Genomic DNA, 16,807 nt, shown 5'->3' with positions numbered 1-16,807 from the left:
TCATTTGCTTACGAGCTAGGAGACTGCTCTAGACCAGTGGTTTTTCAGATCTGTAAAGTCCATCAGAATTGTCTCATGTGCTTGTTTTCCAAAAACAAACCCAAACAAAACATACTTTGTTGCCTTAGATCTAGTTGTGTTGCAGATCTGTATTTTATGAAGCACCTAAGTGATTCTGTGTGATGCCAGAACACCACTATAATGGCTTCTGATGTTTCTTCTCAGAACACAGGAACAAACTATTTTCCACACTGAGATGTTAATTATTGCTCTCTATCTACATGTCATTTTGTGTTCTATATTGAAGTACATGTTGGATTTTTTTTTTTTTATTCTCTTTAAAAAGTCTGCCTGGAAAAAAAAGTTATAAAAACAGATACATTCTTTTATATATATATATATATATATATATATATATATATATATATATATATATATATATATATATATATATATATTTTTTTTTTTTTTTTTTTTTTTTAAACAGTTATTTATTTTTGTGACAGAGAGAGACAGGTATGAACGGGGGAGGGTCAGAGAGAGAGGGAGACAGAATCTGAAACAGGCTCCAGGCTCTGAGCTGTCAGCACAGAGCCCAACGCGGGGCTCGAACTCATGGACTGCGAGATCATGATCTGAGCTGAAGTCGGCCCCTTAACCGACTGAGCCACCCAGGTGCCCCAAAACAGATAAATTCTTTATGTAAGAGACAAAAATAGGAAAGTATGGGTAATTGTTGAAACTTGGGGTGGGTACTTAAGGGTTTATTATACTATTCTCTATACTTTTGTGTATGTTTCAAATTTTCTATAATGAAGTTTTATCTAGCTTAGTGAAATTCATACTGTCCTTAAAGAGGATTTTTCATTTTCCTGACATTTTAAACTGTAATGCTAGCCATTTGAAAGTAACTTTATTGTTGTAGTAACTGCTTGTTTTGTTCACTTACAGGCAAAGATTGAAAATGTGCAGAAAACAGGTTTCTTCAAAGGACCAATGTTCAAAGGTGTTGCTTCTAGTCGATTTTTACCTAAAGGCACCAAGACAAAAGTTAATTTGGAGGAACAGGGACGACAAAAGGTGTCTTTCAGCTTCAGCCTTACAAAGAAAACTTTGCAGAATAGGTTTCTGACTGCACTTGGCAATGAAAAGCAAAATGATACTCCAAACTCCCCAGCTGGACCTCTTCAAGTAGACTTGACTCCTAAAATTAAAATGGACGTTGGAGATACCTTATCTACTACAGAAGAATCTTCCCCACCAAAATCAAGGGTAGAATTGGGCAAAATTCATTTTAAGAAACACCTGCTTCATGTGACGTCCAGGCCACTGCTGACTACAGCCACAGCAGTGGTGTCTCCACCTCCTCCAGTAGTACCATTACCAGCAGTCATAGCAGAATCAACAACTGTAGATTCACCACCCTCTTCTCCACCTCCACCACCTCCACCTCCCCAGGCCACGACACCCTCACCAGCACCAGTAACAGAGCCAGTGGCCTTGCCACACACACCAATCCCAGTTCTGATGACAGCACCGGTAGATGTAGCAGTTAGAACACTGAAGGAACCACCAGTTACGACTGTACCAGAATCTTCAGACGTGGACACTAAGCAGGACGCTGTATCTAATAGTTCAGAAGAACACATAACTCAGAATTTGAATGAGCAAGCAGATACTCCCTCACAAAAAGAAGATTCCCATATTGGGAAGGAAGAAGAAATTCCAGATAGTTCTAAGAGTAATCTGGGCTCTAAAAAAACAGGTTCTAAGAAGAAATCCTCACAATCCGAAGGCACCTTTCTTGCTTCAGAATCTGATGAAGATTCTGTACGGACTTCCTCAAGTCAAAGATCACACGATTTAAAATTTTCAGCAAGCATTGAAAAGGAAAGAGATTCAAAAAAGAGCTTAGCACCTTTAAAAAGTGAGGATTTAGGGAAATCTTCACGATCTAAAACAGAGAGAGATGATAAATATTTTAGCTACTCAAAACTTGAAAGAGATACTCGGTATATATCTTCTCGATGTAGATCAGAGAGAGAGCGAAGGCGGAGCAGATCTCGTTCAAGATCTGACAGAGGCTCTAGAACTAGTTTATCCTATTCCCGGTCGGAACGATCCCATTATTATGACTCTGATCGTCGCTACCATCGGAGTTCCCCTTACCGAGAGAGGGCTCGCTATTCTCGGCCATATACAGATAACAGAGCTCGGGAGAGTTCTGACTCAGAAGAGGAGTATAAGAAGACCTACTCAAGGCGCACCTCATCCCATTCCTTCTCTTACAGAGACCTAAGGACATCATCATCCTATTCTAAATCTGATCGGGACTGCAAAACTGAGTCCTCTTACTTAGAGATGGAGAAAAGAGGAAAGTATTCTTCAAAAGTAGAAAGAGAATCCAAAAGGACTTCAGAAAATGAAGCAATGAAAAGATGTTGTTCTCCCCCTAATGAACTGGGATTCCGACGGGGCTCATCCTATTCCAAGCATGATAACAGTGCTTCCCGTTACAAATCTGCCCTTTCAAAGTCTGTATCCAAGTCCGATAAATTTAAGAATTCTTTCTGTTGTACAGAATTAAATGAGGAAATCAGATCATCTCATTCTTTTAATTTACAGGCTCCTTGTTCAAAAGGTAGTGAATTAAGAATGATTAGTAAAATTCCTGAAAGAGAAAAGACTGGGTCTCCATCACCATCAAATCGATTAAATGATTCACCTACTTTTAAAAAGCTAGATGAATCCCTTATTTTTAAATCTGAATTTATAGGACATGATAGCCATGATAGTATTAAGGAATTAGACTCTTTATCTAAAGTGAAGAATGATCAGTTAAGAAGTTATTGTCCCATAGAATTAAATATAAATGGATCTCCTGGGGCAGAATCTGATTTGGCAACGTTTTGCACTTCTAAAACTGACACTGTTTTGATGTCTTCTGATGATAGTGTGACTGGATCAGAGGTATCCCCTTTGGTCAAAGCATGCATGCTTTCATCAAATGGATTTCAGAATATTAATAGATGTAAAGAGAAAGACTCAGACAATACATGCATGCTGCGTAGTAAGTCAGGAAGCCCATTTAGAGAAACAGAACCTACAGTGTCACCACACCAAGATAAACTCATGTCTTTGCCAGTTACGACTATAGATTATTCCAAAACTGTAATTAAAGAACCAGTCGATATGGCAGTTTCTTGTTGTAAAACCAAAGATTCAGATCTATACTGTACTTCAAATGACAACAACCCTTCTTTGCGTCATTCTGAAGCTGAAAAGATTGAGCCTTCGGTTATGAAGATTTCTTCAAATAGCTTTATGAATGTGCATTTGAAATCAAAAACAGTTATATGCGATAATAGAAATCTGACAGATCAGCACTCAAAATTTGCACGTGAAGAATATAAGCAGAGCGTTGGTAGCACCAGTTCAGCTTCTGTTAATCATTTTGATGACATATATCAACCGATAGAGAGTTCAGGCGTTGCTTCATCTCTTCAGAGTCTGCCACCAGGAGTAAAAGTGGACAGTTTAACTCTCTTACAATGTGGAGAGAACGCATCTCCAGTTTTGGATGCTGTGCTGAAGAGTAAAAGCACAGAGTTTGTAAAGCATGCAGAGAAAGAAACCATCATAGAAGTAGGTAGCGACCTTCCTGATTCAGGAAGGGGATTTGCCTCTTGGGAAAACAGGCATAATAATGGGCTCTCTGGGAAATGTGTGCAAGAGGCTCAAGAAGAAGGGAGTTCCATAGTGCTTGAGAGAAGAGGAAGGTCAGAAATCTCTTTAGATGAAGAAGGAGGGAGAGGACATGCTCATACTTCTGATGACTCAGAAGTTGTATTTTCTTCTTGTGACTTGAATTTAACCATGGAGGACAGTGATGGCATAACATATACCTTAAAATGTGACAGTAGTGGTCACGCCTCAGAGATCGTATCCACTGTCCATGAAGATTATTCTGGTTCTTCTGAAAGCTCAAGTGATGAAAGTGACTCTGAAGATACAGATTCTGATGATAGCAGTTTTCCAAGAAACCGTCTTCAGTCTGTTGTGGTAGTCCCAAAGAATTCTACTTTGCCCACGGAAGAAACCAGTCCGTGTTCTTCTCGGAGTAGTCAAAGTTACAGACACTATTCTGACCACTGGGAAGATGAGAGATTGGAGTCGAGGAGACATTCATATGAGGAAAAATATGACAGTGTAGCAAGTAAACCCTGTTCTCAGACTGAGAAGTTCTTCCATCATAAAGGAACAGAGAAGAATCCGGAAATTTCTTTTACACACCCCAGCAGAAAACAGATAGATAACCACCTGTCTGAAATTGTTCATCCTCAGAGTGACGGGGTTGATAGTACAAGTCATACAGATGTGAAATCTGACTTTCTAGGTCATCCAAATTCTGAGGAAACAGCAAAAGCCAAAATAGCCTCTAGGCAGCAAGAAGAGCTGCCAGTTTATTCTTCTGACGATTTTGAAGACATCCCGAATAAGTCTCGGCAACAAACCATTTTCCCTAACAGGCCAGATAGTAGACTGGGAAAAACAGAGTTGAGTTTTTCTTCCTCTTGTGAGATCTCCCGAGTGGATGGCTTCCGCTCATCAGAAGAGCTCAGGAACCTAGGGTGGGAATTCTCTCAACAAGAAAAGCCTACTACCACATATCAGCAACCTGACAGCAGCTATGGAGCCTGTGGTGGACACAAGTATCAGCAAAGTGCAGAACATTATGGTGGGACACGTAATTACTGGCAAGGTAACGGCTACTGGGATCCAAGATCAGCAGGTAGACCTCCTGGAACAGGGGTTGTGTATGATCGAATTCAAGGGCAGGTACCAGATTCCTTAACAGATGACCGTGAAGAGGAGGACAGTTGGGATCAATGTGCAGGGTCTCACTTTTCAAGCCAGTCCAGTAAATTTTTTCTATCTCTTCAGAAGGACAAGGGGTCCGTGCAGGCACCTGAAATAAGCAGCAATTCCATTAAGGACTCTTTAGCTGTGAATGAAAAGAAAGATCTTTCAAAAAACTTAGAAAAAAATGATATGAAAGATAGAGGACCTCCTAAAAAAAGGAGACCGGAATTGGAGAGTGATTCTGAAAGCGATGGTGAACTTCAGGACAGAAAGAAAGTTCGAGTGGCAGTAGAGCAGGGAGAAACGGCATTGCCCCCAGGCTCAGCACTGGTTGGGCCTTCCTGTGTCATGGAGGATTTCAGGGACCCACAGCGATGGAAAGAATGTGCCAAGCAAGGGAAGATGCCCTGTTACTTTGATCTGATTGAAGAAAATGTTTATTTAACAGAAAGGTAAGCTTAATTAATGCTTGTCCAACAAATTTTAATGTCTTTTTGTTGAAAAAGTTAGCTTTCAACAGTTCAGAACATATTGAGGTCAATTGTATGAAATACAGTTGCATAATAGGATATAAGTTAAAAAGTCTAAAAAGCCTATTCACCTATTTAAATTTGATGGCAGAATCCTTCCCTCAGTATCCCTTCCTCCACCCCCCACAGGAAGGGGATGTCTAAAAAAAAAAATTTTTTTTTTTTTTTGGTCTCATTATCTTTTTGGTTCTGAAAGTATGATTTAGGCCAGCCCTATTTTTAAGTTCCTTTTACATGTGAAACTGATGAAACACAAAATAAAGTCCCAGCAAAACAGTCTGGTCTTAAGAAAAAAGTAGTTGTGCTGGATTTTTTTCCTTTTGAAAAATGTTCATAATGAAGTATCTTTGAAGGATGCTTTATAAAGCGGGATGCTTTATAAAGCGGGAACCACATTAGAACATCATTTTCTGTTCATTATTTTTTAGTCTGTTGCTAATTGATTACATTTGGCAATAGCATAACCAGTATTTTAGAAATAAGTGGTATAGTGGTTTCCTACAGACCCCTAACCTGAAACAAGGGGATAATGAGAATAGGAGTAATGGAAGACAGACTCCTTCAAAACAGAGCTGCTCAGTCTGCTTTCTTTCACCCTTCCTCGACAGTTTCTTTATTTTTCTAGTATGAATATATGTGAAATATGCCTTTTGGAAAAAAATCTGTCTTACATCCATTTTCCTTTTGGAAATTTCTCCTCTATTTGAAAATCTGCTTAACCATCATCCCTTTAAGCGTTAAAAATTTTTTTGTTTAATGAAATTTTTTCACTGGTTAAGGTAAAATTAGGTCTCATGAGAAGTTTTTCATATTTTTAACAAAAACCTTTTTATGATATAGAGAGCCTCTTCTATCTAGTAAATTAGGTTTAAATTTAAAATATTGAATCTTTTAAGTAGTAGTTTTTAGGAATTGTGTGAGTACATTGATGCAGCTTCCAGGGTCTTTGTAAAAGAATAGAAGTAAAACTAATCAACCCAACCCTCTGGGATTTACTCAGCACTGAGATCCAGATAAATCTACCACCTGCATATATGCATTATAGATCTGGCTTGGTGGAGGGGGCACCTGGGTGGTTCAGCGGTTAAGTGTCCGACTTCAGCTCAGGTCATGATCTCACAGTTTGTGAGTTTGAGCCCCACATTGGGGTCAGTGCTGACAGCTCAGAACCTGGAGCCAGCTTCAGATTCTGTGTCTCCCTGTGTCTCTGCCTTCCCCCGCTTGTGCTCTGTCTCTCTCAAAAATAAAAATAAACATTAAAAAAAAAAATCTAGTTGGTGGAAACATTGGAGAGCCTTTTTAGAGTGGGAACATTTTTAAAGAGCCTATTGTTATATGCTGGGCCTTTCGGAGTCACCAAGAAAACTAATTACTGAAAAATAGTATTGAAGATGGTGAAAAAATTTTTCTTAGGTCTAATGAAAATAGGGTTACCTGAATCTGTGGCCATGAGTCCTTATCTGACCTTATGGAGCAATACAAAATAAAGCTACTGCTGATTCTTCAAAATTACAATTCTTAAAGTACTTGTAAACATATTTTGTTTGTCTTCAGTCCTGATTTCTTCAGGCTGAGAATATTCATATACTCATTAATGAATTATATCTTGAACCAGCTGAGTCATTCTTGTTTTACTCATAGGTAGTTGAAACCATCAAGACACTCTTCAGGTACTTTATAAACATTGAACATATGTTGAAGATGAAAGCAGATTAGTTAGGAGATTAAGACAGCCACATAGAACAGCGGTGTTCTTCACTGTCTGATAGTTGGAGAGTAAGTCAGACTGCCCTAATCTTAAGGAGATCTTCTTCATTTCTGATTTTTTTTTTAACAAAAGAAAGTTCAACACAAAGGCCAGGAAATAATCACATTTTCACTTTTTCTTTGCAAACTCTGGCATAGGTATTTATGAACCTAACCCATTTTGAACAGTTTCCCCTTTTACTCCCAAATCAGTTAGTCTGTTGGGAAAGTTTAGTCCTCTGATTATTCTGTAATACCTGATTATTCTGTAATACAGTTCTATAAATTATACTTCATTCTTTTCTTATTCAGTTTTCTTTTAAACAAGATTTTTAGAAATACAATGTTACTGAAAGATTCTCTCTGAAAGATTGAGTTAAACTCTTAATTAAAAATTACCTATTTTTAAATTCATTTTTTTTAGCAACTCCTTTTCTTCCTCTGCCTTTCTTTCTTTGCTGTGTCTCAACCATTATTTGTCCATCCAGGAGGACTAATTCTTTTTTTTTTTTTTTTTTTTTCAAATTTTTTTTTTCAACGTTTATTTATTTTTGGGACAGAGAGAGACAGAGCATGAACGGGGGAGGGGCAGAGAGAGAGGGAGACACAGAATCGGAAACAGGCTCCAGGCTCTGAGCCATCAGCCCAGAGCCTGACGCGGGGCTCGAACTCACGCACCGCGAGATCATGACCTGGCTGAAGTCGGATGCTTAACCGACTGCGCCACCCAGGCGCCCCACAGGAGGACTAATTCTTATATGTTTTGTTTGTTTACTTTGAGAGAGTGAGAGAGTAGGGGAGGGGAGAGAGAGAGAGGGAGAGAGAGAGAATCCCAGGCAGGCTCTGTGTTGATCGGGGCTCAATCTCATGACTGTGAGATCATAACCTGAGTCAAAATCAAGAGTTGGACGCTTAAGGGGCGCCTGGGTGGCTCAGTCGGTTAAGTGTCCGACTTTGGCTCAGGTCATGATCTCGCGGTCCGTGGGTTCGAGCCCCACGTCTGGCTCTGTGCTGACAGCTCAGAGCCTGGAGCCTGTTTCAGATTCTGTGTCTCCCTCTTTCTCTGACCTTCCCCTGTTCATGCTCTCTCTCTCTCTGTCTCAAAAATAAGTAAAATGTTAAAAAAAAAATTAAAAAAAAAAAAAGAGTTGGACGCTTAACTGACTGAGCCACCCAGGTACCTCCAGGAGGACTCATTCTTAAACTTCACTTTCATCAGCTGTGTTACTTTCTGATCCTCATGAATTTTCCTGTGTTTTATTTTTCCTGAGCCCAGTAGGACAGTTGACCCTTGAAATTGCTCAGAATTTGAGGTTTAATTGACTTGGACTGAGAAATGAGGGCTCAGTCCAAAATGATAGACTTGAACTCTTATCTTCCCACTTGCCAGGGCTCAGGTTGCCTCTTGTTTGTGTAACATAATTCTTAGTGTTTTCAGTTTCACAATTGCTAGTGATTAGATGTTTTCTTCCTTTTGAATGTTTAACTTAACCAGAATCATTAAATATGAAACTAATGAGATTTAGCACACATTTGATTGTGTACATTGTATCATTACCAGGAGATTTCTTAAACCAATTCTTATAAAATTTTATCTAATAGAAAGAAGAATAAATCACATCGGGATATTAAGCGAATGCAGTGTGAGTGTGCACCTCTTTCTAAAGATGAAAGAGCGCAAGGTGAAATAGCATGTGGGGAAGATTGTCTTAATCGACTCCTCATGATTGAATGGTAAGTAAATTGAAATGCTCTGATTTTGCTCATTCTGTTAAATGTCCCAAAATATTAAGAATTAGTAATGAATAAAATTTAACCTTTCTTCCTTTACCTAGTATTATTTATAAGCAATAAAATCTCCAATGTATAATAGCATTTATAAGGAGACAAATTTCCCTTGCATTATTCATTATAGTATACATTTTAAGTGCTCTGTAAAGTAGCCCTTAACCTTTTGTTTCTTATGTTTGTCCTGAGAGGCAAATGTTGGTCTTTTTTAGCTTTTACTATCAAATAAGATAAAACCCTAGCATTTCAAAAGGGTATAAAGTAAAATGTCTTCCACTTCCAAACCTCAGTCCCTCTGTTTGTAGTCTTTTCAGATAATTTTTATGCCTATACCAAAATATTTCCTCATTTTATGTATAGAAATGAAATCTTTCGGGGCGCCTGGGTGGCGCAGTCGGTTAAACGTCCGACTTCAGCCAGGTCACGATCTCGCGGTCCGTGAGTTCGAGCCCCGCGTCGGGCTCTGGGCTGATGGCTCGGAGCCTGGAGCCTGTTTCCGTTTCTGTGTCTCCCTCTCTCTCTGCCCCTCGCCCGTTCATGCTCTGTCTCTCTCTGTCCCAAAAATAAATAAACGTTGGAAAAAAAATTAAAAAAAAAAAAAGAAATGAAATCTTTCTATATGTACTTTTTTGAGTTTTATTCCCTCACCTTGGCCCAAACACTCATGTTCTCACACACTCTCACACACTCTCATACACTCTTAATTAAATAAATTTTGGAGACCTGTTCAGTGCTACACGTGCAGACTTAGCTAAATCTTTCCCTTGGCTGCTTTATATAGTCTATTTATAGTTAACTCATAATTATTAATTTTCAAAGATAGATATTTGCTTCTGTATTTTTCTTTCTTTTTAAAAAAATTTTTTTTGAATGTTTATTTTTGAGAGAGAGAGAGAGAGAGAGAGAGAGAGAACAGGAGAGGGGCAGAGAGAGAGGGAGACACAGAATCCGGAGCAGGTTCCAGGCTCTGAGCTGTCAGCACAGAGCCTGATGCGGGGCTTGAACTCGTGAACCGTGAGATCATGACCTGAGCCAAAGTTGGACACTTAACTGACTGAGCCACCCAGGTGCCCCTGCTTTTGCATTTTTCTTATAAACAGTAAACATCTTTACATTGAAAATTGTGTGATTAAAATTTTTTGCCAATTTTATGAAAAATTTGTTTCCTTAATATTTTGTTTAATGTTTATTTGTTTTGAGAGAGAGAGAGCGAGCGAGCATGCGAGTCGGGGGAGGGGCAGAGAGAGGGAAAGAGAGAATCCCAAACAGGCTCTGAGCTGTCAGTGTGTAGAGCCTGACACAGGGCTCAATCCCACGAACCGTGAGATCATGATCTGAGTCCAACCCAGGAGTTGGGCGCTTAACCAACTGAGCCATCCAGGTGCCCCAGTATCCTTATTTTTTAACATGGAAAGAATATTAAGGTGATTTATAGTGTAGATACCTTGTTTTCAGTGTTGATGAATGGTTTTCTTTCTTTTTTTTTTTCTTTTTATTTTTTGGATGTGTTGTTTTTTTTTTTTTTTTAATAGAAACCACATCACTTCATTTGTTACAGCAGTAATGAGGCAATAATTCAAGAGGGTCCCAGAAAGCTTTTTCACCCACAAAATAACAGAAAGAAAAAGCACCTTCACCACTCACGCTCTTGGTTAGCTTTTTCTTTTGATCTCTGTTCCCCTACCCACAATAGTATGTTGCTTCCAGAATGGGATTCTGCCTTCGAATGTTGTATGAGTCGGGAGGCTAGTCTGTCAGCTTCCCTTAAGACCGAATGGAAGTTCCTAACTTAGCTGAGAAACCTGGACAAGTCTTCTTTGATTTCAGCCTCATCCCAAGGCCCATGAATGTTTTCTTTAAAAAGCTGCAGGCGAGTGAGGTAGAAAGGGCAGAGACAAGAGATGGAAACCAGCAGAAGGGCAAAGAGGATGGCTCCCACAGCACTAATGGACAGCAGGCCTCCCAAGGCTGAAAATGCAAAAAGCAGTGTGACACCCATGTAGCTACGGGGAGTACATGCCTTCAGTTTCTTCTGCAACATGGGCCACAGGGCAAAAATCTGGATGGCAAAAGTCAGCATGATGAAGGCATGCAGGGAACGGGGCAGGCATGAGGCAAGGCAGACAGAAGCAAAGGTGGCCATGTTCAAGGACAGTGTGCTGGATACAATGGCAGCATTGGCACCATAGTCAAAGAAAATGAGGCAGCCTAAAAGCATGAAGACTGACATGGCATAGATGGGGTCGGTGCTGACAGACTCCGTCAGGGTCTTCAGCACTGGGGAAGAACCGTAGGTGAAAGTAATGAAAATCAGGGCATTCTTCAAGTCAGCCCACCGGGTCCACCCCTTCTTCTTCTGTCCTTCACCTCTGTCAGTGAGATCAAACAAAACATAGCCAATCAGTGAAGAAGCCAGGCCAGTCCCAGAGAGCCACTGGGGGGCCAGAAGGCCCTCCTCCACATACCACCAGATGACCACAAACACACAGACACTGCACACTGCTGTATCACCACGTTCGACTCGAAGACCACAGCCCGGTACTGGTATTTCCGGGCGTAGATGTTTTTCCGGAGCTCTTCCAGGAAACGCCGGTCCACGTGGTTATCGGGAAATGGCTATCGCTCGTACAAGACCTGCCACTTGGCCTGCTTAGTGTCAGCTACAGGCTGGGTCCCCATTACCCTCTCCCTCAAACTCAGGCCAGCTCAGTCTCCCTCGCAGAAGTCCACGTGGTTCTTGTTCCTTACAAAGTTCTGAAATAAGACCTCTCTGGAAATCCCATGCTGGGTGGTGGCTGATACTGCACCGACCTTCCCTTGCTTTCAAAGGCAGCAACCCAGGCTAGGCCTGCAACAGATGAGTTTGTTCTCTGAGGCAAGACAGTACGGCCAAGTTCCTGCCCGCAGTTCCTCAGGCTGCGCGGCCGGGAAGGGCGGCCGCCCGCCTCCTTCCCCATCCGGGGCGCCAGGGGTTGCTGAACTGTTTTCTCTCAAGGCCCAGATTTTGGTTTTGCTCATGTTCAAGTATTATGAGAACAAAACCTATACCTCAGAAAATTAAAGAGAAAGCATTTTTGGCAATTCCTTTATCTAAATTGAAAGTAGAGATGACATTACGCATGTAAGAAGAGGAGACGTGAGACTTAGCCCTGTTCTCCTAAGTTGACAGTGTAGCTCTGGTCTCTGCGTTCTTCTGACTTTCCTGCCAGCCTTGCTAAAGAGATAGGAAGTACAGGATATCTTTCTTCTCATGTTTCTCACACTTAAACTTCTAGTAGTTGTCAGGATTAGGTTCAAATTTAGCCTGGTATGCAGAGCTCTTCATCGTATATCAACAACCTGCCTTTCCATCTTCCAGCAATCCACCTTTCTTGTCAGTCATCCTCAGCTGTTTTATTCTCCTTTCCTCAGGTGGGCCTTGTTTCCTATTTCTGCACATGGGCAAGCTCTGTGATATCTCGTTTTTTTGTTTGTTTGTTTGTTAATCCACATCCTATTTGTCATTAGAGATTCTGCTTTGAAGAATTGATTTTCTCTGTTTCTCATTTCAGTTCTTCTCGGTGTCCGAATGGGGATTATTGTTCCAATAGACGGTTTCAGAGAAAACAGCATGCAGATGTGGAAGTCATACTCACAGAAAAGAAAGGCTGGGGCTTGAGAGCTGCGAAAGACCTTCCTTCGTAAGTTATGTTGTAATCATCTTTCATTTCCTTTTTGTGTTGTTGAAGTTGGTTAGCTACTTTGTAGGAAGGAAAATAACGTGTCTATTATACTGAAGTTTAATAATGTTTATTGTGTAGAATGACCACCTGGTAACTAGTTTAAAAAAAATTTTTTTCCCCATTTCTTTTAGGAAATTAAAAAAAGAAAACAAAAAAAAACCTCCTCTGTCTCTGTATATGAAGAGTGTTTTGTCATTTGTGACATTTGGACCAGATAGGTCCTTCTTTGTATGACAGTTACTTTTCCTTTAATTCCAAGCAGTTACCAGTGTTTGCTGTAGACCCCCAGAATCACTATGAAACTGTAAGGATTTGGGACAGAATTGATTAGTTAGTTTATATAAAACTGAGTTGGAGAGGGGGTGCCTGGGTGGCTCAGTCGATTGTCTGACTCTTGATTTTGGCTCAGGTCATGATCCCAGCGTCGTGGGATTGAGCCCTGTATTGGGCTCTGTACTGAGTGTGGAGCCTGGTTGGGAGTCTCTCTCTCCTTCTCTTCCTCTCCCCTCCTTGTGCTCTCTTTTTCTCTCTCTCTAAAATTCAAAAATAATAATAATTAAATAGATAAACCTTGGAGTAAGAGGGGAAGAGAGTATCTGAGATGATTGAGGTAGGGATTAAAAACAATTAATAAACATTTATTGAATGAGTAAATGTTGCTTTCTACCTAATTCCTGTAACTTTTTTGTACATAATGCAATAAAAGGTTCACTTTATTTTCTGCCATATTTAGTGTTTCCTTTAAACAGTAAGTTTTTTATGGAAAGCATATTTAAGTATCATGAAAGATGAGTACCTTTTTCTTTAAATATATACAGATTACATGTGTTTATGATTGAAAAAGTCTTTTAAATATGTAAAAGGAGTAAAGGAAGAAAATAAAACTGTTTCTTAAAGCTTTCTTAAGCTCCTCACAAGAACCCTGCTTTGGTAAAATACCCTAGACTGGATGTTTTCAGGTTTCCCATATTTTCCTACTCCTTTAATTTCCATATGCTAATGGTAGTGCTGGTTTCATAAATTTTTAGTTCGAAACTGTGTAGATGTTCGCGAATAGAGTATTCATTCCCGTTGAACAGGGACATTGTCCGATATACATAGGATGAGGAGGTCTTTGGAACAAATCTGCTAGTTAGTGTTAAATATCATGACATTCTCTCTGTATATTGTACCTGTTTCTTCTCTACTGAAGATACTAAATAACTGAGGAAAGACTGGTCAGGGGTGGAAGGTAACTTGAAAGAAGCCAAGGAGAGAGAGTAATCATAATTACTGATAAATGCTAGAAAAAACTCACAGAGAATGCAGTCAGAGAAAAGATGGGTTTATAAATTTTTTTAAGTTTATTTAAGAGTGGAATGAGCAGAGAACAGAATCCCAAGCAGGCTCTGCACTGCCAGTGTGGAACCTGATGTTGGGCTTGAACTCACAAACCTGTGAGATCGTGACTTGGGCTGAAATCAAGAGTTGGATGCTTAACCAACTGAGTCATCCACGTGCCTCAGGAGAAAAGATCTGCTTGACCTTTGACATCATTAGAGGTCTTTGAATAAAGGCAGTAGAAGGGCTGCTGTATTTAAATTATCTTCTTTTTTCTTAGAACATAAAGCCTCTAATATTTCAGTGCCTCCTGATTTCTTCAGAGCTGTTTCTCAGCTGTGAATCACTGTTTTCATGGCATTGTAAACCAGATTTGAGTGTTTGTTTTAATGTCTAGTTAGAGCAAGGATACACATTTTGATAGTATGTATAAACATAAAAGCATCTTGGAATCAACATTTTTTTTTTTTTAATTTTTTTTTTTTTCCAACGTTTATTTACTTTTGGGACAGAGAGAGACAGAGCATGAACGGGGGAGGGGCAGAGAGAGAGGGAGACACAGAATCGGAAACAGGCTCCAGGCTCTGAGCCATCAGCCCAGAGCCTGACGCGGGGCTCGAACTCACGGACCGCGAGATCGTGACCTGGCTGAAGTCGGACGCTTAACCGACTGCACCACCCAGGCGCCCTGGAATCAACATTTTTAAAAAAGTATTAGGAAGGAGAAAACCTCAGTTAGATGTTAGGTACTTTACATACATTTTAATTATATCTTGTATAAGACCGTATTTATTCTTTTCAATATTTCCTTAAATCTATTTTTTTTGCATAGATGTATGTGTTTTCCATACAGCTCCTAGGCAGGAAGTGCTATTGTTTCCCTTTTGTTTTGCCAGGAACACCTTTGTCCTGGAATATTGTGGAGAGGTACTTGATCATAAAGAGTTTAAAGCCCGGGTAAAGGAGTATGCACGAAACAAAAACATCCACTACTATTTCATGGCCCTGAAGAATGATGAGGTGAGCGGCACAAATGTATTTGCTTTGAAACAGATCTGGAAATTGTTGAGTTTGGAAGGGTCATTGATACAGACTGATCTTGAAAATAAATTAAGTGACAAAAAAGAGGGACAGAATAGTATATATAGCTTTTCTTTACAAAAAGGAGAGAGGGAGATGTTTTTGTTTACAAAAAGGGAGAGGGAGATGTTTACATATACATGTAAATGTAAACCTATGAACTTCATATTACAACTCTTAAAAATTACTGATACCCCTAGAAGAGTTTTTTTAATGTGGGTTATATTTATCAATACTTACATAAAAATTAAAGCTGAAAAATTGAAAAATATTTGTTAAACCACTTTAAAGTAACAAGTCAATTATATGTTGACATAAATAACATGTTTTTATGAAAATAATTTTCAGAATATTTTTGTTTTAGTGAGGAGTGCAACTGTTTTACATTTTTACAAATCTCTTTAATGTCTGGTGTGATAAATTTTAGCTAGATTCTTAAATCTGTCTCTACATTCAGTCCTGGAAAACCTACTGCTAGATCCTACCCCAGACTTGCTGAATCTAATAACTCTGGTGGTGGGTCCAGCAGGAGTTTTAACATGCTTTCCAGGGAATTCAGATACACATTCAAGTTGGAGAGATCCTGCACTGTTGTGTAACATGCACTTTAAAATGGAGTTTTATACACATGAAGTGAGATTGGAATATAAGAGGATGTTAGAAGTAGCTAAAAGTAAATGGAAGAGACATTGATAGATATGGAGATCGTTTTGCCTGTAAGATGTTTAGAGTTAGCAGATGTCCCAGAGGAAGTAGTTAGATATTTGTCACTTGGATGTGTCTGTATGTGAAAGAGGAGGCGGGGTTGGGCATGCAGATCTTACATTTGCCTAATGCCTTTCCTTTGCAAAATATATGTATATTTTAGGTCTCATTTTTATCTCTTAAATGATCCTTTTCCCTAGATAATAGATGCCACTCAGAAAGGAAACTGCTCTCGTTTCATGAATCACAGCTGTGAACCAAACTGTGAGACTCAAAAAGTAAGTTGAGGTAGATGTAGAAGTTTGGATCTTTGTTCAAGATTGATGTTGTATTAATTTTAGAATCCATATCAAGGCTTCCCATGGATTTTATTTTTAAATCATTTTAATTGTTTTTTCCTATTGTTAAAAATCTTATTTTGAATTAAGTTCAGATTTATAAAATAATAGTGCAGAAGCAGTACAGAGTTCCATATATCATCCTTCACCTAGCTTCCTCAAAGGTTCACATTGTAAATAGCCATTATACAGTTATCCAATCCAGGAAATACTGTTAACTATTAACTAATCTCAAGTCTTTATTCATATTTTGCCATCTGTCATTTTTCTGGACTAGGATCCAGTCCAGGAACTCCCATTGCATTTAATTGTCACCTCTCTTTGCCCATAAGTTTTAACTATTATTTCAAAGGTGCCAAAATACAAAACTAAAATTGAATTCTGATGAAGTCCAGTGTGTACTATTCAGATTTTTATCAGCTCTTAATCCAGGTGCCAAATTTGGCTGCTTTAATAATGTAAGGGGGGGCTGAATGGCCACAGATAAGAGAGATCATATATCATGTACATGGAGTGACACTGCTTCTCCTCAACAAGGCCAGACTCCGGGTCATACTCCTCTCTTTGTCCCTGTGCCTGGCACATAGTTGATGCTTGATAAATTCATTTATTGAATTTGGTAAAACATTTTGAGATAATTTTAGTACTCTCTCTAATTTGTGTTTTGATCTTAGATTTAAAAAACAAATACACACACACACAAACGTTAGAACAT

At 39.3% G+C, this 16,807-nt stretch overlaps 1 protein-coding gene and 1 pseudogene across 2 annotated transcripts in view; one reads left to right on the top strand and one right to left on the bottom strand.

The window, feature by feature from the left end:
• Positions 1-16,807, top strand: part of SETD2 (SET domain containing 2, histone lysine methyltransferase) — a 127,149-nt gene that overhangs the window by 31,039 nt on the left and 79,303 nt on the right. For both annotated transcript variants that reach the window (XM_045049437.1, XM_045049427.1), the window contains exons 3-7: positions 952-5,315; positions 8,742-8,873; positions 12,479-12,607; positions 14,866-14,989; positions 15,955-16,032. In XM_045049437.1, coding sequence (XP_044905372.1) covers positions 997-5,315; positions 8,742-8,873; positions 12,479-12,607; positions 14,866-14,989; positions 15,955-16,032 — 4,782 coding nt within the window. In that variant the 5' untranslated portion in view covers positions 952-996. The remainder of the gene's footprint in view (positions 1-951; positions 5,316-8,741; positions 8,874-12,478; positions 12,608-14,865; positions 14,990-15,954; positions 16,033-16,807) is intronic.
• On the bottom strand, positions 10,504-11,606 carry LOC101085277 (annotated as a pseudogene).

Source organism: Felis catus, chromosome A2 (assembly GCF_018350175.1).
Source record: "Felis catus isolate Fca126 chromosome A2, F.catus_Fca126_mat1.0, whole genome shotgun sequence".
Lineage (NCBI taxonomy): Eukaryota > Metazoa > Chordata > Mammalia > Carnivora > Felidae > Felis > Felis catus.
Note: the sequence above shows the minus strand (reverse complement) of the source record. Positions and strands in the feature narration are given on the sequence as shown.